This window comes from Syngnathus floridae, chromosome 2, assembly GCF_059516105.1.
Source record: "Syngnathus floridae isolate MCC-2025c chromosome 2, RoL_Sflo_1.0, whole genome shotgun sequence".
NCBI classification, from domain to species: domain Eukaryota; kingdom Metazoa; phylum Chordata; class Actinopteri; order Syngnathiformes; family Syngnathidae; genus Syngnathus; species Syngnathus floridae.
Genome location: NC_142414.1, coordinates 11,930,140 through 11,957,183, shown reverse-complemented (window position 1 = coordinate 11,957,183; position 27,044 = coordinate 11,930,140). Strand labels below are relative to the sequence as shown.

Here is a 27,044-nt window from a genome sequence, read left to right as displayed (position 1 = left end):
CTGAAGCACAGGGGGCGTGGCATTCTTTTGGAGGAAAGAGGCAAAACAATCTTTTTATCCTCCGGACCGGGCGGCTTTTCGGATATCCCGGCTAGCTGAACGCCCCATGTAGAGTAGACGTTGAAGGACGATATCAATAATACCCAGAAAGTCACGACAATCCCGATAAATGAATCCCACTCGAGAATTTTGCACTACGATCTACAGAAAGCGAGTTTTCTTTCTTTAGTCTCCACTTGGTTGCTCTGAAAATGGATTCGAGATCGATTTTGGACAAGCCGGTGGTTGGGACGCGGCTCGCTGGTGCGGACTTCGGCTACCGGACGACCCGCTCGGTGCTCCACGACAGTCGGCTGGAGAAAAGCGGCGGGTTGCGGGCGCGGGCGACCGCAAACGGGACCGTCCTCTTCAAATGTGTGCGAGGCGGCCAGGAGACGAAGGATAACGTCTCTGCTGAAGGGAATGGACGAAGATTGCACGACGGGGGAAAAGTAAGTGTGGATAATTGCACCACTGTCAAATGAGTAGCATGTTTTTTTTTGTTGTTGTTGTTTTTTTGGGGCAGGCCCATCGTATCGTGGTGCGCACTCGAGTGACAAGTTTGACGCTTTTACGTGCACGTTTCCAGCGTCCGACTTCGGCGCACATGCCATTACACGCTCCGAATAGGCCTCAATCCAGTCTGAAAGTGTTATTCAGATCGATTTTGTGTGTTTGCAAAGTTCACCGGAAAGAGGGGGCCGAATCAGTGCCCCTCCCCCCTCTTCCATACTTTAGGGTGGAGCTTTGCAAAAGGCCTAAAAAACTCCAGAGTTGGCCCTCCGCAGAAATGCTCACCGCAAGACTATTGTGCCTGCAGCATGTTTGTTGCTTCTAGTAATTGCTCAAAGTTTTCAATGTTAACCCCTAATGTTGCTTTGAATTTCGTCACTCGGGCACCCTCTATGTGCATGCTGTTTAAATGATGTCACACTAGTCATGTCCATAGTGGTCGGTAGAGTACTCCAACAATATACTCCACCAAAATACAAAACGTGATATTGACGAAAAAATAAAAAACAAAATGAATTATAATAAAACATTTAATCTTTACAAGAGTGAATTAAATCAAAGTGAGCCATAAGTAATCCACAGCATGGTGAAAAAGCGGTTCACAATCTGTTTTACAGGTTGAGGGTTCAAATCCAGGCTCCAGCTCTCTCTCTGTTTTTTCTTTCTTTTTTTTTTTTTTTTGCACGTACGAGCCCTCCATGCTTCAATGGGGTTCCTCAGCTTCCCCCTCACATATTCCAAAAACATGCACGTTAGATTAGTGGAAGACTAAGTTGTCTTTAGGTGTGAATGCAACTGTAAATGACTGTCTACATGTGCCCCGTTGCTTGGCTGGCATTCAGTCCCAGGAGTACCCAGCCCCGCATCCCAAATCAGCTGGAAAAGTCTCCTGCAACTCAGAACCTAATTGCAGTATGGAAGGTGGATGAATGAAATGCATAGTTTTAAATGAACTTTTTTTCAAGAAACTTTCTTTGAAATAGCACAATCAGCTCACCAAGCTATGAATTCACCTGTTTTTATCCATCTCCGAGGGTGGCCACCTGCTGTCAACTGAAAATGACATCTCAGTTGCCAATTGTCATGTCACAACCAATCAGGGCTCAGTTTCAGAAACCTGGTCAGGTGTGATGGGTTGTGACCTGGGGCAACTATGATGTCATTTTCATTTGACAGCAAGTGGCAAAATGGCCGTCCCATGACATGGATAAAAATGGGTGATTTTTGCTGCTCAACTCGTTTCCACAAACATAATTTTAATCAGAATGCCGTGTTTGGATTAGTGGGAGCACGTATAACATATTACTGTCAAGAAAGTTTTTGGGTTGATTTTTTCTTTAAGGCCATCTGGGGAAAATCATAAAAAAGACACGGCCTGCTAATACAATGAGTTTGACTGACACTTCTGACCCATCCTTAAAGTTTTGACTTCAATTTATAATGATAGCAAATATCATGAAATGAGAGTTTACCTTCTGAAAATCTGTGTCCCTCGCACTCATAATGTCAAACCTGATTTGAATCTCCCAATTTTCCAGACTGGCCTGGGCGAACACAGAGACACTGGTTGCACTGCAAGCCTGAAGAGGACCAGTCCTACTCACTGCCCAGTTACAAATGGGCAAACACCGGGCAGCTTTATGTCCTTGGACATCACAACCCAAGAGAAACAGGTGGAGATGGCTATCAGCTTCAGGCCAACACCAGGACAGAATGTACCAGAGATGGAGAGACAACCGCTCCCTTCTTCTCATATCCCTGTCCCCAGGAACAGGTATGACAACACTTTCCTGACTTGATTTTGTTTAGTGTTGTTGGAGCATCCTATTCATGCAACATATTACATGACTTTTTGTTCAACTGATGAAAATTTATCTCAGATAATTATGTTGTGCTACATTAAAAAGTAACCTTTAGTGCAAATGCAAGTAATGCAAGTGATTGTCCACGTCACTTGTGATACCAACAGTTCGGGAGGAAAATGTGAGGTGACAGTCATGTCGAGACTGTGCATATTGCCTTGTGTGCATAAACTGAAACAAAATATTCTGAATGGTAACTTTTTATTGACTGACACTATTCCACTGGCAAAAGCACATAGTGCCAGTTACTTTGAAGTACTTTTTCAAGGACCTGGTTTGCCAGGATTGCAGTTATGCCAAGCAGGTAGCACACTTGTTTTCAGGATATTCAGCAAAAAATGATCAAAATAATCATGCTTGCTGCTAGCTCACTGTGTTGTTATACCTTAGCTTTGGTTGCTGTCATCTGATACGCCACACTCTCCATTTGTCACTGTCTCCTCTCAAATAAAATGTTACCTACAAGTGTGAGGTATGTACAGTATGTTAATATGCGGGAGAGGGTAGACGGTATAAATGTGGTCCATGAGATAGATTTGGATTTCCTCGAGCAATCGTGATAAAACTTGCACACGACATAATCATTTCTAGAGGAGTTGCTGCCTGCTTGTACTGTTTTGGGTTTAAAAAGAAAAAAAAACAGATGCATCAGTGTTGAAAAGTAACTCATCCTCACAATTTTTTTCCTTGAAGGGGTTCCTGGGGTGACCAAGAATAAATCTGCCAGTGAGCGCACCTCCGTCCCCCCCCCCCAGTTTTTTTTTTCCCACAAGCCCCAGAAATCTTCAGAAAACACTGATAAACATTATTTTATGTTCTCTACAGGGTATGGTGGAGTATGGGGAAATAAATTTGGGTAAAATGGAAAATACCCAAAAGTCGAATATCTGGCCTGGCACCTTTGGGGGTCCAATCATAATCATATTTTGGGGGTGGGGTGTTAATTTCATTTTTGAGATCTGCACAATAAATGCCCCCAAAATTACATTGTCTTTGTTTGGATTGTTAATATTTTGAAAATAAATGTAGCCTTACTAAGGGACTATAAAACCAATTCAGAAAGGTTTCCATGATTATTTTAACACCGTTAGGGGAAAGCGGTTTAATTTATACACTGATATGAAATTTATGCCATAAAGCCCAGCCCCGGTGTCTCTTTATTGTGTTGGTCGCATGCCAAGAAGTAAATACAGGAGCTCCTCGTTTACATCCATGGTTGTTGTTTGTCGCTCCAACTTGTTTGTTCAGGGTTTATCTTTGTTGTTTTGAGTTGAGTAGAGCTGAGCTAGTACTGTGCAATGGAAAAGCGGCAGTAGTGCTAGCTGGACAAGAGGTAAGTGTTTCTTATTGATGTCAGGGAAAGAGTGAAAATGCCAGTTCTGGTGAAACTGCTGATATTGCATTTCCTTATAAACCTGGCGTTTCTCGACATTAAGCCCACTTACCACCGCTAACCCCTTCAAAGGATGTCGGCTGAGCCGCTCATTTTTGCTTGATCACAATAATATCAGCCACTTTGCACTTTGGATTTGGAAGATTAAGAAAATTGAAACTCATTAATCTAGCTGTGTGACAAAGCTAACAATAACAAGGATTTTGATATACGTACAGTGTATCCTCACGTTCTGAATGGCTATTTGTTGTGTGTTTTCATCTCTTTCTGCATTGCACTATATCTATTCAGTTAAGTATTATTTTACTCATATTGCCTCGGTTTGAAACATTTCGGATTACAAACAGGCTCACAGAACAAATAAAGGTTTCACTGACTTAGCCTCCAGTTGAGTTGCAGCTGCCATTATAGTGGTTTTTCCACCAATAATGGGGCGTGGGGGTCAGCTGAACAGGTTTGCGATGGCACTGTTTTAAAACACACAAGACGTCAGTGAGACAATATTTGAAAAACCCACTGGGTTAGATGTTGCTGTTGAATCGGTGAATTAGTGAACAATTTAGGAAAGTTTATTGATTGACCCTTTCTGGCCCGTGCAGAACTCTTACTTTCTGGCCCTCCCTGTTGACCTTCTCTATTGACAACGCATGCACACTTCATTTGTCAGGCAGGAAAATGAGCCTTGTCGTAAGCGGGTGCGTTCTGTTTTAGGTTTCACATGGCCTGGCTTCTTGTGGTTGTTGTTTCACCTCATTTTTCTGGCACAAGCACTTGTATGCGGGGCATTCTTTATTTTTACCCGGGGCGAAGCTTCCATGCGCTCACAGTTTTGCACAAAACAAGCAGCAAGCACCCTCGGGGACAAGCCGTGTGCACTGATAAAGTGATTATGTAACAGTAAAAAGCACTGGGAGAGGCTGCAGGCTGGGCCTAAGCACGCCTTCCTTTTGCACTATGACGAGTTACTGGCTGTGTCTTTCTGTAAAACTGTTTATTCATTAACAGGGAAACTCATGGCCTCCAGTAACAGATGGCTGGCTGACTGTGTGTAGAGCAAGGGCAAGGTTGTTAATAATAAGGTTGAATGTTTTATTTTACATGATTATAAAATGTAATGGCTGCCATCAAAGCAGATTGGAATTTCCAACTTTGATAGTGGACGTGGTGCACGTGGTCGATCCTTCTGTCTTCGTCCCAAGAACATCATGTGCCTCTTCGCTTGTATGATGCGCATCTCAGGGCCGCTTGGCAGGTCTTGACATGTTTTTTTTTAAGTCTGCTTCTCCGTGCGTGTGTCAATTCTCGCCCCTCAATCCTGATTGGTCGTCATCAGATTTAAATCGTTGGGTGAGCTTCGTACTCGTCCCACAGTAGTGGATAAACAAACATGTCACAGCTGCTCAATGTGGTTACAAGAAATAACGGTGTGGTCATAATAGCGGCGCAGACGCTTTTGTTTCTCAATTGCCCTGTAGGATGAACCCGACCCTCGGCTCCCTTTGTCTTTTGTCTTGGCGCCGTGACCACAGAAGCACCTTTTGGAAGCCGTGATGCATTAGCAAACAGCATCAACAGTTGTGGCTTTACAACCCTTGAAGCAATGAGTAAATAGATATTAGTGATAGACAGACTAGTGAAATAAATGGCCTTTCCATTTATTTTAATTGGGAAATATGTTTTGAGGTGCAGTGTTTTCTTGTGATCGCAAGCTTTGGGAGCTTAAGATCAGGGGATGTTTTGAGAATAATTGTCAATTTTTGTCTATGTGAAGCCCTTTGAGACTGTTTGTGATTTAGGGCTATACAAATAAACTTGACTTGACTTGGGAATTGAAGTTACACTGTGTTTCAAGGTACTGCTGCGGATTGTTTTCTGATCATTGTGGCCAATTTGTATATGTGCTATACTGGGTGTGACTCATTCCACATTCATTCCCGCTGTTTGGATCATGTAAACGATGCATTTATTTATTTGGATTAACTAGTAATGCGACCATTGTGTTCAAGGATTAGAGTTGTTTAAAGACACTTAAGTGTGAAAGCTGTGGTTCACCTTCGTCGAGTTTCTCTTCTTCCTGCCGAACAGTTTCCCTGGCTTTAAGCAAAGTTCAAATCTTGTCGTATCAGTTTGCAAATGCTACAAAGTAGGTCACTGTTCCTTGAACATGCCAGGGCAGAGATCCTGCTGCAAAAGGAGGAGGAGGAACCAACAATTGTCATTTGTTGTCAATCATGCCTATGACTTCCAACAATATAGGATCGAGCGTATGTGCATTAAGCGATGCACTAGCGATGAATCTCGATTAATCAGTGAATTGGATTATTTCTATCCAATGATTAAAAACAGGACATTATTCCAAATTGCCTGTTTCACTTTCAGATTGAACCGTTTCACTTTTAAAATGAGTTTTATTGAATGGTTTCATTTACTACGTTTCGAAAACCAAAACCAAATAGTCTTTTGTGGAGAGATGCACACCCCTAGTAAAAAAAAAAATCCCACTTAATGCACTCTGAATAAGCATGTATTCCAAATGTCTTCATTTCAGACATATTTCTGTGTTCATTTGTATACATGATTTAATAAAAAAAAAACCAGCATCGCAAAAGCTGATGAAAATGCAGAGACAAAGAAAATTAAATAACACTAAACTTCCACTCATAACAGACGTACCATTCAAGCGAATGAATGGATGAGATAATTAGTCTAACTGGTTGGTCTTGCTGAGCCAACTCCACGTGCGGTGGTGACGAGAGAGTGACCTTTTTTTCTGTATCAGAGCTGTCTTTTTCTGTTTGCTTGTTTTGCTTTGGCCTGTGATACAAGCGCTGTAGCCACCACCGTGCGTATGCACATAACAGTGAAAGGGAAAATGTACACATTTGCATTTTGCCCAAGATTTTGCATTGAATTTGAGCACAAATGCTGCTATACAAATGAAAGAAGACTGTTTCACTCCCATCTGTCTTGTCACCCGTGTCCCTGAGTCTTCCCCCATTCCGTCTCTCGCACCATAATGCACAGTCTGTTATACCTGTCAATACTCATCAGTGTGGGATCCAGCACAGTGATAAAAAAAACAAAGCAGTTTTCTGGGGCAGAGAGCGGGCAGTTTGTTTTGAATTTAAAGGCTTTTTTTGTCTTATCTGTCTTTACTCAGGTACACATTGTTCACTGTAGGGAATAGAAAGCGCTGACTTGGCGCAAAATCGCTACAAAGTAACTGCAAGAGGCATCTCCGGCTTGAGAATAATGACAGCGCAAGACTTAGACCAGGAAGAATCACCATGAGGGTTTTGAGCCAGGCTGGCAGGCTCGAGCTTGACAAGCTTCAACAAACCCCTCCCCAACCTGTTCTTCTTTTGACAACCCCACTGCTACAGCACGTCTCCCAAAGGAGATATTACCGCCTGTTGCTTAAGGTCAGAGGAACAGCTACCTTCCCCCCACGCTTGCCTGGGATGTCTAGGCCACACTCATCAACATGCATTTTAAACACAGCAACCTATAATAGTTGCTTCTTTTTATATATTTGACTGAGTTTTGTATTTTTCTGGTTAAGTTCAAATGGTATCTTCAGTATAAATGTTGGCATGAATTTCTTCTGTCTCTTGTACCAGACTACAAGTGGTTAAAGCTTGCATTGACGCAGCCACAGGGTGAAAGGTCATCGTTAATGAGTGGAGTCATGCGTTGGGAGGGTTGAACGGGTAAGCAAGTAGGGCATGTCCAGCTGGTCACCCTAAGCTTGTGTCACGTGCTGCACCGGCAAATCATAACTATCCAGGGCAAGCATTAATCAATTAACTGCTTGTTATTATTACAGCTCATAATAATAACTAATCACTTTGTAAGTTAATTGTCGACTATTTAGAGAATCGATTGTTTACAGTCATGTTTAATTTAGAATTAGCTAAATTATTTCAGACTCTCAGCAGTATATATTCTGTGATTCCTGTAGTCTTCCATGAGAGCAGACTGATTAGGAATAAGATAGGATTACACTGGCCAACAAATCTTTACAAAATTTATAATCTGAATTTTAAAATTTTAATAATAATACTAATTAATAGGTCAAACGTTTTTGCAAACAGTCAGCAGTATTTATTTCTGTCATGTTACAGGTAGGGCTGGGCAATTACATTAAAATTAATAATCATGATTATTTTTTAATGATATTGAACTCACTATTATCGAAAAATATTATTCCTTGATTCTAAAACTTTTCATGGACGTTTGTACCCCAAATCCTGCCAAAATGTTGGGTTTTAGAAGGTTTATTGGCTACATGCAAACATAGTAAGTCATATCAAGCCATGACATTGTTGTCTGTTGTACGAATGGCAACAAGTACGAGATGCAAAGGTTTAATGAACCTTCTGCCATCCAATGGAAGTGCATTCAATTGTTCTGCCTTTGACTATGCATTGCTGGCACAATGGATGAGCAAGAACATATTAGAAAATAATTCATCAATTTGGTGAAATCGGTTTATTTTCCAAGATGATCTCTTACGGTATACACAAGTGCAATGGCACCGTGGTTGGGAATGGCTAGTTTTGAGTCATTCGTTATTCTAATGAGGGCGTCCTGCCGATGGGCAATGCGATAGTGTCGTGCGACGATGAGCTGTTTATCATCTGCTTCTACGCTGCGTGGGGGGAGAAATCAATTTGATACACGTCGAGCAGCGTAGGAGGTGAGGAGGAATGTTTTCTGCAAACAGTGTGCTGCACAGGCACAATTCTAACAAAATATGCATTGATTGCACATCATGCTAAATATGTCATCACAGAGTGAGTTGGTCTTTATGGGCCTTTGGGACAGGCAAACAAAAAACAAAAAACATCCAGAGGGAAGGAAACTGGCTCACCCACAATTATGTAAGATCACTTTTGCCTCAGCAGTGTCGGTCTACATACCATCTAGAATTTGTTTTTTGGCACATATTACTGCTGACCACTGACTTTCGGCTTCTCCTAATCTCAAAATAACTATTGTTGTATGTTCCTGTCCTTCTTCTTTTATATTGTAAGACGTTGTACAATTGAAACAAATAAAATGTAATGATTCTAAAAAGATTTTCTAAAAGATCTTGTACTGAATGTACAAGATGCCTTTTTGTCTGGGTTGTGGTTTGATGAAAACCTTTCCTGCCCCCCTCCAAAAATATATTTTGTCTTCTTTGTCAAGAATTAATTATAGAGGCAAAGATGCAAAAAAATAACAGCATTTCACTGTGCGGTTGTGGCAACGTGGTGAAATATCCAAGACAGCTAAAATGCAACATTACCTTGTTACGCAAATTAAGATTTATTTGATTCCTTTGTGGGTTTACAAACACTTTAGTGGCAGCTCATTGGTAGAAAAGACAGCACATCGGTGCTTTGAGTCATCATTCAGCAGCAGCTTGCTGAGAACACTCACCCCACAAGCTATTCCATCCGAGAATTTGCGACATAATGCTGACTCAGGTTTGACTCACGTATATTTACACTACTGTCATGAGCACCGCTTTGCACATGTGGATGCTATATACACTACATAGTGTGACTTGTGTACGCGACATATGTGCTGTATGACTCATCTGTCTGGAATTTGTGGGGTGGAATTTGTTTCTGGCTTTACAACCACCGTGTTTCGTTTTAACCCATGAGGATGTGCCCTGCGGTCAAGTCAGGAACACTTTGGAAAGACAAGCCACACTCAATCATGTAAAATTGTGTTAGTAGTGTTGAAAAGTCTGTTGGATGTCAACTAAGTTCAAAGACTGTAAGCAGCCTATGATGAGACAAGTATAAAGTAAGCACAATGCCGTTGCACAAAGCATTGACTATGCTAGACCGAGTGTTGCTCGCTGCCCGAAAAACCCCAGCGCCACTTGTAGCGCTTCCAAGGACTTTTCACAATGTGGTAATTGTCCGTCTATTGTAGCCACCTCCACCCACTCTTGATTTTAGGCCAAAAATGCAAATATTCACATTTTCATTGTTTTTCTTTGTTCTCAGTAGATGCAGGCACCATGGGAGCACATGAGTTCGGTCTGATGCAATACCTTCTAGAAAGCGGTTCATAAAACAATTAAAAGCTGATGAAGTTCTGAAATGTATTTATTTATTTATTTATTTATTTATTATTCGGCACCCAAATCTATAGCAGTAGTTATTGGTATATAGTCCTTAATTCTACCATTTGAGGCTTCCCTGGTATTGTCTGCCTGACCAAATTTGTTTGTTCAAACTTTATTTCTGATGTCAGTAATAACAATAGCAGGAGTTCTAGCAAGAGTTCTACTAAATAAAATCAATTATGGTTTTCAATAAAATGAATAACATCCACACTGACTGCTGTTGGCATCTGGATCAAAAATGCAAATGAGAATTTGGTCTCAGTTGTCTTAACTAGATTAAGAAAGTTTAAAGAAAAAAACAATCTAGTTTTAGAGGAAGCCAGTATACCTGGAGAAACCCCATGAAAACAGCATTTTCTCACGCTTTAATGTCACAACAAGAACCCGAGTGATGGCCAAAGATTTCGTCCCTCCCCAAATGTTATTTGGGGGAAATGCAGTCATCACATGAGTATGCTCTTCTTTTTCTGATCTTTGTGTTTGAGCTTTCCTCACATTCTGTTCACAGTCTGGTCTGGTTGGCTTTCTGCAGACTTGGCTATATGGGACTATAAGCAGAGTTGAGTGGCTTTGGAGCAGCTCTGGTTTGCGTTCACAAAGTTCAGGAAAGGCCTGCTCTGGCTTGGGATTGCAAAAGGGCAAAACTCAAGCACAGAGTGGGAGTGGGAAGAATGAAAAGCAAAAGAAGTGCTGCAGACTATAAAGCACTGTGTTTGGGGCTCTTTGCCATTTTAGCTCTTAAAAAATGGCAGCGAGCTTGTTTTATGATTCGCTTTGGTTCCTATCTGTCTCTTTTGGCCTGTGAAATTCATAGCGAAGTTGTGAAATATCTTCCGCTGTATGCGCCTATTCAGAAGGCTTTTTTTAATGACACGATCTTCCGGTTCAGCTCCATCTGCTTGCCCTTAAATGTACAACAAAACAGGCACAATCTCAGTCTTGCAATCTCATCCCAATTTAGGGGTGAGGGGGCGCTATTGCAATCTAACCCCTCCAACGTTTGATGCTTTTTTGCGGGAAATAGTTTTATTTTTTAGGCCATCTTTGCACTGGGTGGGAGGGCTGTAGAACAATACACCTAAATCTCGATTTTGCGCGGACTTTGGGGAATTGCGTTAACCCAGAAAGCGTGTTGTATAGAAAGTCTTGGCTTTTTTTTTTTTAAGCCAGGCATGTTGTTGGGCAGCCGAAGGTCAATGTGAATGCTCCCTCTCGAAGTCTGCTGACGTTTTATTAAAAGAGTAGCAATAAGATTAAAATTTAATTAAATAATTCCGATTGTTTTTCTGGTATCACATATTTCATCCCACAACTACTGAGCTGTTAAAATTGCACACAAAACTAAAGGTTTCGCTGTACCTTTATCAGTATCAGTACAGCATGCAACCCGAGCTGAGTCAGCGTCTTCTCACAGAAATTCCGAGCATGTCTGACAACTCTGCCTGTGCATATGTAATCATATAGTTCATCACAGAAAGTTCAGATGTGGGGACACCCCAAAGAGGAAATCTCTTTCCATTATTGCATTTCAACAAAGCCGCCAGTTGTTTGTGCTCTACCCCAAGGCACAGATTGCTTTTGAGGATCAAGAGTGAACCAAAGAGTGGGCTTTTATCCTTGGACTGAATAGTCATTACACTCCATGGCCTGCATTAAAGAGACACAGCCTTTGCCTGCAACAGCCTCTTCCTCTCCAGGGGGCTCGCAGCCCTCTGACTTACATAAGGCCTAGTGTGTGGACTGCACAACAATGAAGGACTTATAAGTATGCACATGAATGGCACGCATATGCCGATGCTCACCAAAGGGCAATAAGAAAAACACAAAAAAAGTAGTATCTCTCGAAAGAGAACGAAGTCGGAGCACCAGTCGTGAACTGGGTGCTGCGCATGGCGGAATGGAGAAGAGAGGAGGGCCGGGGTGGTCTACTTACTGCTTGTTATTAGCACACGCACAAATACACAGCAAGAAAGGAAGAGGCAAGACGACGCAGGAAATTACGTAATTCAATGACGTTGAAGCAGTGAGATGGGAACTGAGAGAAGAGTGCTATTAATAGGAGGCTATGTATGTGGGGCGGGGCGGGGCGGGCAGCTGTCGGCCATCAACGCCGCTCAGTTGTCACTACATTACCTCATTTTTACCCGCCGGACTTCATGGTACCAGTGGTAAAAACAAGTTTGTTCAAATTCTTATCTGAGCGCGCCTTAGATGATGACACACTTTCGTGCCCACAATCAAACAGCCAAACAGGGACCTTTTAGAAGTTTTTACCACTGTTAGCAAAAGGGAAATACATCATCAAATAAATGTAAACAAATGTAAACGGTGATTGTGGTTCTGTAACTCATATCGCTCAGTCGTCCTTCAGATTCTACTTTGTTCCACTGCTCACTGTACTTAAATGTTGTTGATGACACATGTACTGTCACTGTAGTAAGAAGATACATAAATGACTGGAAACATTAAGGTCTATTTTTGGTGTGCGTATCACAAGCGCCAACGTGTGTTGTATTTGTTTGTGTACAGCAACATGTAAACGATCCCTTTGTACACAGCCCATGAAAGGTGAGTGATAAGCTAATATGCATGGCAGACCAAAGATTCAAATAAAACACCTCAGAATATCAACATTTTCTTGGTCTGGCTATGAATGTTCGTCACATCTTTGGCTAAATTCAAAGTTAAGTGGTCTTAAACTACCATACAATGAGCCATCAATCTGGCAGGTGCCAGGGATTTCTGCAAGGCTGGTAACATGAGCAGAGGTGTGGTTGTTAAATATAGAGCCTGTCTTCTCCCCAACAACAGCAAAGGCGCTCAGTACTGCCAGACGGCTGTGGTGGGGGCTTACAAAACATGGCAGTACTGTAGCATCACTTAGTACAGTATCTCCCCGGGGAGAGTTGGCGTGCGCATCATGTTGTCTGCCAAGAGCCTTAGAGCAACAGAAACGTATGAAAATGTAGGGCCCGAGCAGTATGGATTTAGTGAGGATTTTGCGGTTGGGCACAAAACATTCAGATAACTGATTGCATAATCAGACGATACATTTAAAAATGTTTGTAATGATTTTTTTTTAATCCTGAGAGCAACATAAATGTGAAAAACGAGCCATATGTTTGACGATTTTACAATTCTTTGCCCTTCAGTATTCGTGGCTGCGCAACAGAGAGGAAATACAGCGATTATTTGATTGATAGATTAATCAATGAATCAAAATCATGAATTGTTTATTTGGTATTAATTCATCATTAAAATAACAACTAAACAACAGCTAAGCAATATCACATAAGGATTTGTAGTCATTTTTCTCCAAAGTAAAAGCAGATATTTGCAAAATATTTTGACTAAACACAAAAGATAAATCAGCCTGCTTTCAATCACTCAATTCTTAAAATATGAGGTAACTCATTTGATAATCAATTTGTTGTCACTTCCACGATTTATTTTGACAGCTCTGACACAGAATCAGCCACCTTGCAGTGAGTGTGCGTCTATCTCATGAGAGGATGAGCAAGCTTACATTTATGACCGGGTTACGTCTTTATTTAGCATCCAAACAGGCCGTCAACAACTTTGTGTGCACTGGGTGTCTGTGAGTAAATTTAGAGCTGAGGGTGTTTATACAGGGATACAGCATTTATGGCCGGTATCACACATGATGAAATGACAACATGAAAGTCACCACCCCGCCCCATATTAGCTGCTAGTAAACCTCCTGTGGTTTACTGTGCTGTGGCGAAGCTGTCAATGCTATGACACTAAATATTTTTACGAGGCAACCCCCTCTTAATTAAGTAGTGTGCTGGTGTGTGTGTGTTTTCCTCCACAAAATTGACATCAGGGATTGTTCCATCATTAAGAATTTGGTTTGATTAGTGCTTGTCGACCAACCATCCGACAATCCTACACAATTTTTCCTTGCTGGCTTCAATTCAAACGAATCTTTGAGAAACAACACAAAGTCCTGATCTACATTTTGAAGGGTGGGAAAGTGCAGTGTGTTACATTCCAGAGTCAAGATGTCAACATGTTCCCTGTGACAAACACAAGAAGCGAAAAAAAAAAATATGGGCATATAATCAAACGGCTGTCCTCAATTGGCCATATTTAGTACAGAAAACAAGGCCATGCACAGAAACAGGACGCGACTAATCTTGTTATCTCTTTATCTCACGTCCAGACCGAGTTGTTTCTGCCTCTGTCATGAGTGAATGTGTGTAGGTGTGCGCATGTGCGTTTAGTCTCCTCTCCTTTGAGTGTCACTTGGCTTAAATTGGTTTGTTTGACGTCTCACCAACAGGGACCCTTTTAAAAGTTTCAGAAACTTTTAAAAGAGACACAAACTCAAGTCTCATCGGCGGCCGCACGTTCGGTCTTGTGCACTTCCAGCTTGCTCAATTTACGGCATATGTGCTTGTGTTCTTGTTTGTGGAGCCCGTAGTGAAGTTTTTGTGTGTTTGCACAGAGACCTGTAGTGAATCTGGGCCAGGGCTTAGGGCTTGGCTGAGAGAATGCCTCAAACCAGTTTACTCTGGTTGCAGAGTGGAGAAGTCTGTGGGCGGGTCATGGATCCCTTAAAGCTGCACAACGTGTGCAGATTCTAGCCAGTCACTGTGCTTCTGTGTGACAGACGTTTAAGTTCAAATGCGGACATTTAAGATGCATACGTGTAGTGTAGCATGTGAACCACATGGTGGCTATTTTGAGAACCCGTTTCTACAACTCTCTTGAAAAACTCACTTGTGTGCATATGCGTGCGTTCGTGTGTGTGTGTGTGTGTGTGTGTGTGTGTGTGTGTGTGTGTGTGTGTGTGTGTGTGTGTGTGTGTGTGTGTGTGTGTGTGTGTGTGTGTGTGTGTGTGTGTGTGTGTGTGTGTGTGTGTGTGTGTGTGTGTGTGTGTGTGTGTGTGTGTGTGTGTGTGTGTGTGTGTGTGTGTGTGTGTGTGCGTGTGTGTGTGTTTGTTTTGAGGAATTCTAGGCCCAGCCTTAAATATATCTTCGCCCATATTTTGCTTTCAAAGATAACAGGAAGTGAGTTGAAAAGTTTTACTGTGAGCAGACTTACGTAGCACACATTTAATTTTAGGAGTGTAAAGTTTGTGCAGCGTAAATATGGCTCAAGCTCTCATGCTTGTAACTGAGCTGGAAGACAGTAGTGGGTGGGCGGGTGGGGGCTTGTTTGTTTGCGTCTCTTTCTCTCCTAATATCATATCTGTCTGTCCTCGGGCTGTTGTTTGTTTGGAGCGCTGTGTCGGTCTCTGGTGACGGTCAGAGCTTCCTTAATCGAATAAGCAGGCATATCAAGAAAGTTGGTACAGCACCTAAACCTTGTTGGCCTGTGTGTGTGTCTGCAGGAAGCCCTCAGGTCATGCTGATAAGGAAGTGATGGCCGCCGCCGTCCTGACATCGCTGTCCACGTCCCCGCTGGTGCTCTGCCCGTCCTCCACGCCGACAGGTACACCCTCCTCAGCCTTGGGAACACATGCAGCCGAGTCTCCTCGCAAACCAAATACTGTGTCACGTGCCCAAGCCAACTGTTCAGTCGCGACCTTATCACCGCAGCTCCATTTTCCTGTGCTTGCCATTGCCATGGCAACCTCACCAGACGGTCAAAGTCCTGGCGACTTTCTCAACCCCCCTCCCCTTTTTGCACAACTTACCGAGGCTCTTTGCTACGGATGAGCCAACATGGAGGTGAACTGACTAATGGGTTTGAATGTTTTATTTCATACATTCTGTTTGAAATTGGCATTTGCCCTTGTCAGAGTACACTTGGGTGTTGTTAAACTTGGTAAACAAAAGTCACAAGTGGAGCATTGTGTGCATAGGTTTGCAGGGAAGGGCAAACTGGCACAGCTACTGCATACTTTTAGTAGATGGGACACATAATACAATATGCAACACTTGTACTTACTGCAATTTATAAAGTTTATAGAAGGGCAGTAGCATATAGCAGCCCATGGCCATTGGGGTGGTCGAAACATACAGTCTCCCAAGTTTTCATGCACTGTGAAGAATACAGTTTTGTTAAAACAAATACATCCAGTGGAAATCTTTTTTTAAGACACTCACTTGTCTTTATTTTCCTCTATACATTTACGAGGTTGGCGGCTAACTGCACTCTCTTCCAGAGTAGTCCCCATTTTGCTTTGTAAGATGTGATGAGTCAGTTAAAGTTGTCAAGATTTCCAGATGGATGTGGAAATTTCTGTCATTTCAGAATGATTTCCAGTTCAACAATTTACTTTATAAAATGCACATGCATAAATCTCACTTTGATCCTCAAGTTGCACATGGCAATAAAAAAAAAGGGATTCATAATATTTCAACTGTTAAGAAATGTCATACTGCTCATATGATAGTTAAAGTCCCAATGATCATCGTCACACACACATCTGGGTGTGGTGAAATTTGTCCTCTACATTTAACCCATCCCCTTGTGATTTTGATCCATCCCCTGGGGGAGAGGGGAGCAGTGAGCAGCAGCGGTGCCGCGATCGGGAATCATTTGGTGATCTAACCCCCCAATTCCAACCCTTAATGCTGAGTGCCAAGCAGGGAGGCAAAGGGTCCCATTTTTATAGTCTTTGGTATGACCCGGCCAGGGTTTGAACCCACAACCTTCCAGTCTCAGGGCAGACACTCTACCACTAGTACACTGAGCTGGTGAACCAAGATAATCAATAAATTATGAGCACCAAAACTATGAGGAAAATTAATAATAGATGTTGTATAGCTAATTAGGCCATGAACATATTGGGCTGACCTGGCTTGAAATCAAATTGGGGCAAGTGTGTGGCCCTTGACACCCTCATAGTAGCGTATTATGAAATGCTCAAACCAGTGTGTATCCTGTCAGCTGCAGTTCCAGAACCAGCGATTCGGGCATGGAAGGAGGCGCTGTCAGCCAGCTACAGCAGCTCCACCAGCGGCAACTGGAGCTGGGATGCCAGCGACCAATCGGTGCCCTCCACGCCATCCCCGCCTCTGTCCAACGACGCCAACAAGAACTTCCTGCTCCCGTCGCAAGGGGATGATGTCAGCGAGGACGTCGCCGAAAGCACGCACTTCATGTTTGAGGACCCCATACCTCGCAAACGAAAGGTGGGCCGGCCGGCTGTATGTGGAGTTCATGTCCTATGGGAATTGTGTTTGGGCTTTGAATTCTGACAGCCAAGATAATGAACGACACACACACAAAAAAAAGAAGAGCCAACAAAATAAGTCACCATCATGCGCTTTCAAACCCGTGACTGCACATGGCCGATGGATTCTGCGCTTTCACTTCTCCTTTGCTTAGTTTTTTAGACTTTAACCGCAGAGAGAAAGGATACACATGTGAAGGGCGTGCACAAGCAACGGAGGGGATGCATCTAGATGAGGATCGTCAGTGTAGAAGCAGACGAGGGCTGAGGCACAAAGTAACAGCATGTGGTGAAATGAAACTCAATATTTCCTCTGGCAACGCAGTGTTGGAGGAGTGTACACAGACTGCGCAATATGTGGGAGTCGGCCACATTGGAGCACGACAGCAGTAAAGAGTGATGCACAAACCGCTGGATAAATGTTTCAAGGGAAATGCGTGTAGGCTGTGGAGAATGCAGAGGACAAGTATTTCCATATCGGCCGTGGAAGTGTAACTATTTTATTCCTTTCCTGGCAGAAAGTTAAGAAGACTGTTGAACATGGCTGTCACCGGCCTTAGCGTAACCATGTTAATGTAAGAAAACCCCTGCGGGAATTAGGTGATTTGTGTTTTTTGGACTTCGGGGCTTTGCTGCCAAGTATTTATAGCTATGATTTATATGTGCCATTAGAAGCTCTCAAGCACCGGCGAGTAACTCATTGGAGCCGTGTAAGGGTTAATCTCGACACACTAACTGACCTTGCCCCCTTCTCACCCGCCCTTCTCCAGAGGCTGTTGAAAGGTTCCCAGAGTACACACCCACTTTCTCTCATTAGCGCCAGAGCAGGTCCGTGCCTGCTCATGGGACAGGTGCCAGCCCCTCGTACTGTACGCAAAAGAGGAAATGAAGAGATAAAAAAATACAACCGTTCCCCCTCTTCCTATGTCCGCACTGCGAGCCTCACAATTTTTCTGGAGACTTGTATCAAAATGGGACTAATTCACTTTTGATAGACTAAAGGTTTTAGGGGACACCTCTTACACACTTAAGGCAGCAATTGAGAGTTGCTTTGACAATTGATTAATTTCTCGATTATTTTTTCAATTTATTAACTCATGAGTTACACAACATGTAGACTGATTAATGGGTTTGCTCGATAGCAGCCGGCCAACTCGATGTCACTCACCATGCCAAGCCCCACCTTTTAAAGCCTTACAAACAGATGCTACAGTCGAACGTGAGGATGATGACCGCGAGTTGACAGAATTAATAACTCCACCTCTCATGCAAACTCTAATAATTCTAATAATTATTTTTTATCAGATTACTGTAGTCGATAGACAAAATGCCCTCATGTAAAAATATGAGATGTCAATACGTTTGCTTCGGCACTTACGCTTTTCAAACAAACTGACAGAATCCTCCGTATTAAAGAGGATAACACTCCATGTGTCTGATCTTTTCATGCATAAGGTCTGTTTCAGCAACTGGCTGTTCAAACAGCCGTCTAATCGGCGACACCCCCTGTTGGGCAGCGTTCAATACCCCTCAAAGTGCTTTCTGCTGAGGCTGCCGGTTAAAGGGTCCCCAGAGGAATCTGGCAGCGAGCGTCATGGATCATATCCTCTCATTGAAATCTCACCAGTGGCCTCCTAAGGAGGCAACACAAAGATTGCTGATGACGCAAATGAACAGCATGAAAAGGAGGCGTCTCAAACTTCTGACTTGCATGTCTCTTTCAGAACTCCATGAAGGTGATGTTTAAGTGCCTGTGGAAGAACTGTGAAAAGGTCCTTAGCACTTCGTCAGGAATACAGCGGCACATCCGCACCGTCCACCTGGGGTAAGTTGGTCCTACATGGTTTACATGTATGACTTTGCCAGAGGTAAATTTGTCCTTTGTCATCATCACGCCATCCTTATGCAAATCATCTGTCGTCCTTATTTAAAAAGAATAATGAATCATTATTTATTTTAAATAAACCTTGAACGGTGATACATTACTTCAGCAAAGCTCATCATGTCATGTGACGACTGTTTTTGGTGACGGCCATCTGACGGGAGTGAGCAAAATTGTGGCTACGGCTAATGCTAGTTTCGAGCAACCGAAGGAGAGGAAGAAATGTCATGTATGACCAATAATGTCACGTATGACCAATAACCATAAAATTGCAGACCATCCAATCTCATTAGCAGAATGGAAGCATTTCAGTGACACGGTTAAGTGCCCAAGTCACCTTGATTATGTTAATGCACCCGCCCGCAAAGAAACCCACTCAAAATACTAAATGGAAGAAAATACAAGCACAGTGAGATTAGGTGAAAATAAGATTGACTCAACATATTCGGTTTAACTCTCTCTTTGAACTTCTTATATTTGTGATGTCTTGCGTTATTGCTTCTTTTGTGCAAGCAAAGCGTAAGTGAGTACTTGGTGGCAAGTACAGTGAGCAGATGCCTCTTGTAAGCATTCTAGCCCACTCCTCTTTACAGAAACTCTCAAAATTCTTCAGGTTTCTTGGCTGCCACTCGGAAACTCAGTGCTTCAAGTTCTTCCACAGTTTTTCTATTGGTTTGAGTTTTGGAGGCAGACCCAGCTCCACTCCACGACCTTAATATGCTCCCTCTTGAGACACTTTTGTCCTTTATTATCCTGGAAGTATGCTTTGGGGCATTGCCATGTTTGAAAATCCATTTACACTTGTATGTGTCAGTATTCTTGCTGGGAAAATGAGATTTTCATTCATGTGTTCATTGGCCCTTCAGTTCAGTGAAGCTGCTTTTGCGCTATTTGCATGATGACAGGTCAAACCATAACTGAAGGGAATTGGGAAATGTAGAATTCTTTGGGTCCGATTGTTTTTTTTTTTGTCCTCCAAAAAAGACATGTCGAGTTTCTGCCAAAAAGCTGAACTTTGATTTGACCACAGCACTTTCTCATTCATTATGATCCTCACGAGCAAACTTAAGGAAGGCCTGAGTGTTTTCTCCCCCACTGTGCACGATGTACATGTAAAGTGCTAAGTACCACTCCTACCAATAATATGAAGAAGAGCTGGGATTTATTTCTTATTTCGTGCAGTAGAGAAGCTGCTGTACTGCTCACTGCCCTTTTTTTTTTTTTTGCACATTGCCTTCTCCTGCCACCTGCCGGCCAAAATGATCATAACACTGATCACAACTTCCTTCAGCAATTGAGTTTTATCACAAATTGTCAATACGGTCACGTTGCATAGGCTTCAACTCACCTGCAACAGTTATTAAGACAAGGATTATGGAAAATGAATGGATAATTTTAACTGAAATGTATACATCTGAAAATTAAAAGCTATGCAGAGTTACTTAAATGTTTGCAATGAGTTGTCATGGTTTCCTTTCAGGCGTAACAGCGACTCGGACTACAGTGACGGGGAGGAGGACTTCTACTACTCAGAGATCGAGGTCAACATGGACAGCCTGACGGAGGGCTTGTCCAGCCTCACGCCCACCTCGCCCACCACAGCCGGCCCACCGCCCATTTTCCCGTCGCCGCTTGCCGACGTCCCGCACTCGGAGCACATCACCTTCAACGGGGCGCACAGCCACGCTCCGACACTGCTCAGCCAATCGGCTCCCTCGACTCTCTGCCACATCCGCACTGACCATGCCTACCAGGTAGGTTATGTCGCAGGACACGCTCACACCTACAAAAACAGTCTTCTCACATTTGGCAAATGCTTTGCGCTCAGCCGAGGCGGTTTTGGAGACCAGCGTGGGAAACACAGGTCATCCACAGCTCAACAGTGTGGGAGGCTCTACCAGAGTGATAAAGTGGAGAAAGTTTTGTCGAAATATCAACCAAAGTTCACACAAAGGACGAAGTCAAAGTTCTTTTCGATTTTACTTTATTATACTAATTATATTCCCTCAAGGGGGTGGCCAACTCACACTTGGCTGTATATTTTCTTGATGCATACCGCACGTGCAAGCACGTTATGAGAGATTCGGAGCCCACAAGCGGTGCTGCACCACTTGAGCTTGTGGAGAGGGGGCGATGCCTTGCTCGAGAGGACCTTTAAAGTAGTGGACAAGCAGACTCGTAAAAATACTGTTAACGTTCACATTTTGCATAAAACCCACATGCCTTTACCAGATTGATTGCTCTCGCCTTGAGAGAGACCAAGAATTCAAAATTCTTCCAGCATTATTATGACCTATTATTAAGCGAGATGGATCAATTGTGGGGATGGGATGGGTGTCAACACACCCTTATAAAACATAAATAACGTTATTAAAGTTATCAAATTTCCCCCCTAAATCTAGATGAATTTTTAAACAATTTAAATGGTCAAAGCATCCTACTTTCCTTTAAATGTTTGCACCAGAAATCATGTTGATTTATTTCTGTGCAAAAGGTGAACCAAAGTTTTTTGAAATAGAGTCTTTGCTTTCTAAATTATGTTGACTAGTGCAAGTGGCTTCCAGAAACTTTATTTGTTTGGACTGAGTGTTTGTGAAAAACATGAGTAATCATTTCAAATTTACACATTAGAGATTTCTTCGTGATGAAATATTTTTCTGCTGCATAATTGTTGTTCTTCAAGGTCCTTCTTTCTTCATGGACACGAATACATTAGTATTATGAAAATGTAATAAACATTATATTAATTCGGCAAGTGCACCCAGAAAGTGCTTGACTGTTTTCACATTTTTTTAAAATGGGATCAAAGTCTCATAATGTTGTATTTTGTGAACTTACCTGATGCATGGCGAGAGCTCTTCTGAGTCAAGTTCTACTTTTGTCTAGGGGCCCGCAGTGACCCACGTGCGTACAGTGAGTATCGGGGAAAAGCGGCAGCCGGCATCCGGCACAAATGGCACCGTTAACAAGAACCACGCTTTAATCATGCCCATGCCGAAATCAGCGCAGGGAAACAGGTACATAACAATCTGCTCCAATCATTTTTTTGTTTTGCAGTGTAGCAATTGTGTAAAATAATAATAAGAAATAATTCATGCTCATTTTGAAATTGTATAATTTATAACTAATGAATTTCAAATTAAGTTTTTAATTAGATAACATTTGTAAGAATATAAAACTGTTTACTGTATTCATTGTATATTATATAAAAACTGTGTTTATTTTAATTATGAAGACTAAGATTTTATTATTTTTAATTAACCAAACACATCATCTGCAAAATGTTAAGTTTTATATTTTATTATTAACAATCAATGAGCAAATATAATTACATTAATACGTATATTTATCATACATTACGACAAACATATTTCTGCAAAGAGTACTATTATACTTTAAAAGCTCAATAAGTCCGTTTAAAAACTATCAAATAAATAGTGTGTCAATTTTTAAATGACCACTTTTGCAACACTCCATTGCCGGCAACCCACGTCGGTATGCTGAGCGTTTGGTTGCGTATGCGTGCGCTTAACGCTTTCACATATGCTGTTACTCAAGGAAACCCCGCGGGGACGCCAAAAAGTGCCGGAAGGTCTACGGCATGGAGAAGAAAGAGATGTGGTGCACGGCCTGTCGCTGGAAGAAGGCCTGTCAGAGATTCACCGACTAAGAGCCCACCCCACTTTTAGTCCCCCGCCCCCGGCAAGACGAGCTCCGCTATTTGGCGCTGGAGCAGGCTTCTTCTTCTGCTTCTCAGTGCTGCCTCCTGCAGAGCAGCAGGAGGTTTGACTTTGCTCTCTACTCTTTCCAAAAAAAAAACTGAGAAAAAGGAACTTTCTGCTGGTTTTAAAATGTTTTGTTTTCCCTTAAGACTGAGATTTTTCACTCGCTCACTGTTGATAAAAAAAAAAGGGGGGGAGGGCCATCAGGGCGGGGGTTAAAGAAACTTCCATTTTAATTGGGAACGTTCAGATGCTATTTTTCACTTATTTTCCACTGAATGTGTAAAATGACAAATATTTTGGTATACTCAGTCGCTCTTACTAGCAGCATGATGTAAGCTATTGTTGACGCATCAGTGGATGGGTTCACGACGCTCCATAGCACATCAGTGTCACTGCCACGCCCTTGTTGAGTTCCAACCAAATTCTATCACACAGCCGTAATGGACGCCGACGTTCTGCCTGTCCATTCACTCTTTCAGCTAGACATTAATCTTCACATTTTTGCAATGATGCACAAAACCCTCACATTGTGGTACAAAATAACAAGAATTCGCCCTCTTTCAACTTTGCAAAAAAAGCTCTAGAGATGTACAGAACATAAGAAACATACCCCCCTCCCCCTCTCCCCTCTTTAACCCAGAGATATGCACCTTGAAGAAACGACTCGACTTTTACGAGTATCACTGTAAGCCTGGGGGAGAGGAAAGTGTGTATCTTATAGTTTAGAGTTTATTTTCAGCATGGACATGCTGAAGCAACTAGCAGTTGCACCGTGCAATCAGCAGGATTACAACAAAATATTGTCTTTCTTGCTTTCATGTTGTCGTTGTCGGGAAGGCGATTTGGGCAGTCTTTGATTTTTCACGTGACAGCTGATGTTTTGAGATTCTCAGAAGAGATTGTTTTTTTGTCGCCGTATATTTTGCCCTTTCAAACCACCCCCGTCTGATTAAGAGGATAGAAATAGTCTACACACCCTTGCTCAAATGGCAGGTCAACGAAATCAAGGTAATTTTTCCACTGCTAACGTGCGAACCTTTGGCCATAATTTCCGAAGATTGTTTGCCACAATGACAGTTCAGTTCATTTTTCACTTTTGTGTCTCTCTAGAAAAAAAATTGACTTATTCTTTCATTTGATTTGCAGGGATTATAGGTCACGCACATGATTTGTCATGGTCTCCTTTTTGTTTATCGCATTTGAGCGGGGGTGTGCAGACTTTCTCTAGCCGCTGAAGTTAGTGGGCCCGTCATCACTTTCTGTCTGGAGGACTAATGCGGAGAGACTTGTGCATTAGCAAACCTGACTTCACTGGAACATTTGTTGTCATTTCAATCCTTCAAGTGATCCTCGCTGGGTTGTAAGATTTGCAATTCTAATGCAGTGTCTCAAAGCATTTACTTGATTTGTAATAAGATGGGAAGTATAGTCCTCTGTTTTTTTCCCCCCCAGATTAAACCTTGCTGATGGAACTTCAGATTAGTATAGTAAGGGCAATTGCTTTATTTAATCACAAATCAGTTTGAAATTCCTCTTGGAGGTCCAAGACATGCAAGAGAGCCAAGGAGAATAATAGCCAGTGACAATCAAGACATTTCTATTCAATAACAGGCAGCTTTGTGATTGGCTAAATAAAGCTGGATGGCTCTCGTGGGTGATTTTATTGATGAAAGTAGACTAAACCATTGCTAATCAATGTAGTTTTTTGTTAGGTGTCTTTTTCTTTAAGATGGACTTGTTTTTCTAATTGTTGTATAATTCCTCTATTTAAAGACCCAAGAAGCGCTTGACATATCTCCTCTTTAGCAAGTCATATAGTCGTCGTACTTTTATCTGACTAATTATTAATTTTACGAACTGGCGCAGTGACCGAGGATCCGTATTTTCAAGCCTTGTTGTTGGTGCGGATTTGACCGCGTTTTTGCGCAGCCCTTCAACTTTGTAGAAAAAGTGACAAACGCGTAGGCTATCTGAGCAAATGTGGTGACCTTTGATCTTTGTTACCATGGAAACGTTACCTTTTCCTTTCTCGATGCTTGCCCAAGTGCATGGGTGGGATCTCGTCAATTCCCAGGTTTCTCCACCTTCTTTTTGTTTTTCCTCCAGTAAAGTGATAAGCTAGCTCCCTCTCGTCCTGTGATTGGCTGACCTCGTAAAGGACAGAAACCTCACAAAGTGCCAATGATAAGAACATAAGAAAAAGGAAAGCTATACTGACCTGAAGCAAATTGCACTACATTGCACTGTGCTAAGACAAGTGTTTTTTCTATGTGGACATTTTCTACACGCGTGATTTCAAAGCGATTGTTCTGTTTTCCAAAAATAGTGTTTGAGGGCCAAGGCCCGATGAGAGAAACCAGGGCGTCAGGGATTGAGGTTGAAACACCGCCCATCAGCATCTTCATCTTCTTGGTCCTCATCAGATGAAATGATCTGGCCCTCTTTTTCTTCTGTACTCAAGAGTTTGTCGTGTTTCCTCCAGTGCGGTACCTGCTTGTGAGTTCTGTGCTTGATTCTTGCATTTCTGCAAAATCTCCGGACTTTCATGTGCACTGTGATTGCGCTTCCCACTCGCTCGCATGAATCCCGCCGTGTGCGTGAGCTCATACCGCTTTTCACCAAGATAGACGAGCAACCTGGTCGATGACTTTTTAAAGCAGGCACTTTTACAGCTCCTGTGGGTTGACCAGGGGTGTCCAAATTTTTGCCGCCCAGGGAGTGAATACAGATAAAGCAAGATATGCCATTTTCTTAATTTATTCAAGAAATCTATCAACGGGAGAAGGAATAGCCAAAATTTGCAATTAATTGACTTCCATACTGAAGTTTGTATTTGTTGCCACAGTATTGCGGCAAAGCACTTTTTTTTATTAGACAAAGATTTGATCTGATTGAATTACTTTTAGTTCAACATTGGCACTTGGCACCAGCAAGCCACCAAGTGGCGTCAAAGCCATATTTTTGTCTAAGACACAGTTTTGGCCTGAGCACAAAAAAAAAAAAATTAAGCAAGTTTTTGAAAGCCAAACCACACGTTCCCCTTTAGTTAGTTGCTGTGGGTCCTTGAGGTTAATTTGTTCCTTGTATTTTGGACACCCCTGATTGAAATAACCATTGCACTTCCACAGATCCAGCTGAGCCATGCGTTACGGGCGTTCTTGTACCCCACATCCGCTTTGGGATTTTTGATTTGACTTTTCCAAGCTCCCAAGCAAGCACTTTTCCATCTACTCTACCAGCACGTGTAGCTCAAGCGTGTAGAGCGCCTCCTTTTTGTGTTGCACTTATCTGGCCAGTGACGATCAAGCCCGTTGCGGTGTCACCTTAACTGCGTTTAACCGAGGCCGCTTGTTGCTAATAATGATTCATTTTCGCATAAAAAGACGATGGATGGGCGAAGCAGCGAATGTCGGTTGGCGTTACCGGACAAGAGACATATGGACTTGCAGCTTCAGGACTTTTTTTTTTTTTTTTTTGTACATATGCAGCATAAAGCAAACCCTGACGCTTTTTCATATATCATTTTGTTGTTGTTTCTCTTATATTAAAAGGAAACATTCTTTTTTTACAGCACAGATGCTCCGAATATTTTTTTTACATTGCTTTGAGAAGCTGTTGTGAACATACATTAAAGTAGAAGTCAAGTCAAAAATGTTCTTTGCGATAATATGTTTGACGTGGCAGAATTGCGACAGCGGGAAAACAATTAAGAGGATTGGATGTCAACATCCTTGTCTGGTGGAAAACAGGTTGGATTAGTCTTCTTAATTTGTATTACACAAATGCAAAAAATTTTTTAAATGGGGGTGGGCACATAGAATATATTATTGCAAAACAAATATTTTTGACTTGACTTGGCTTTAAGATTCTATTGTAGCTTTGAGGACAAGGGGGGGAAGACAACCTGTTGAATGTAAAACTTACAAAAATAAAAGTTGTTTTGGTTGTATCTGCCGTGTAGTGTGTACTGCCTCTAGTTATGATTTTGGCATCCAAATGTTTCAACGTCGCTGTGGCGTCTTTTGCCACGCTGCTTCGTCATATGGAATGGCAGCAACCGTGCAGTATTGCTCCTCTTAAAGACACAAGCGTTAACTTCTGCTCACTCGCTCTGCTTTTTGTTTTTGTGGCGTCAAGTTGTTTGCGAGGCAGGAAAACCAAGAGGGAGTCGTATTCCTGCCTTGCACATTCCATCATATGGAAGCTTTTAGTGTCTTCCACACAAGCTCTTTGGAAAGCCTCCTTGATACCCATCTTAAGATCTTGGTCGCCATTAATTTGCACACCAGTTGAAAAACTACTAATTCGCACTAGTAGAACGACTGTCTTACTGGTAAAGTTTTATCCTCT

At 42.3% G+C, this 27,044-nt stretch overlaps 1 protein-coding gene and 1 long non-coding RNA gene across 2 annotated transcripts; one reads left to right on the top strand and one right to left on the bottom strand.

Moving 5' to 3' along the window:
- Nucleotides 1-21: 21 nt before the first annotated feature.
- On the top strand, nucleotides 22-26,643 carry slc2a4rg (SLC2A4 regulator). Its single transcript, XM_088367217.1, has 8 exons — nucleotides 22-491; nucleotides 2,091-2,326; nucleotides 15,297-15,397; nucleotides 16,802-17,046; nucleotides 18,812-18,912; nucleotides 20,450-20,723; nucleotides 21,856-21,986; nucleotides 22,528-26,643. Exons 1-8 carry the CDS (start codon nucleotides 252-254, stop codon nucleotides 22,637-22,639), a joined length of 1,440 nt encoding a protein of 479 aa, XP_088223343.1. The 5' UTR covers nucleotides 22-251; the 3' UTR covers nucleotides 22,640-26,643.
- LOC148401773 (uncharacterized) lies at nucleotides 16,518-17,449 on the bottom strand. The gene is made up of 2 exons (XR_015855434.1): nucleotides 17,277-17,449; nucleotides 16,518-17,108 (listed from the first exon to the last, which is right to left on the bottom strand). It is a non-coding gene; the product is annotated as an uncharacterized LOC148401773 (long non-coding RNA).
- Nucleotides 26,644-27,044: the final 401 nt, after the last annotated feature.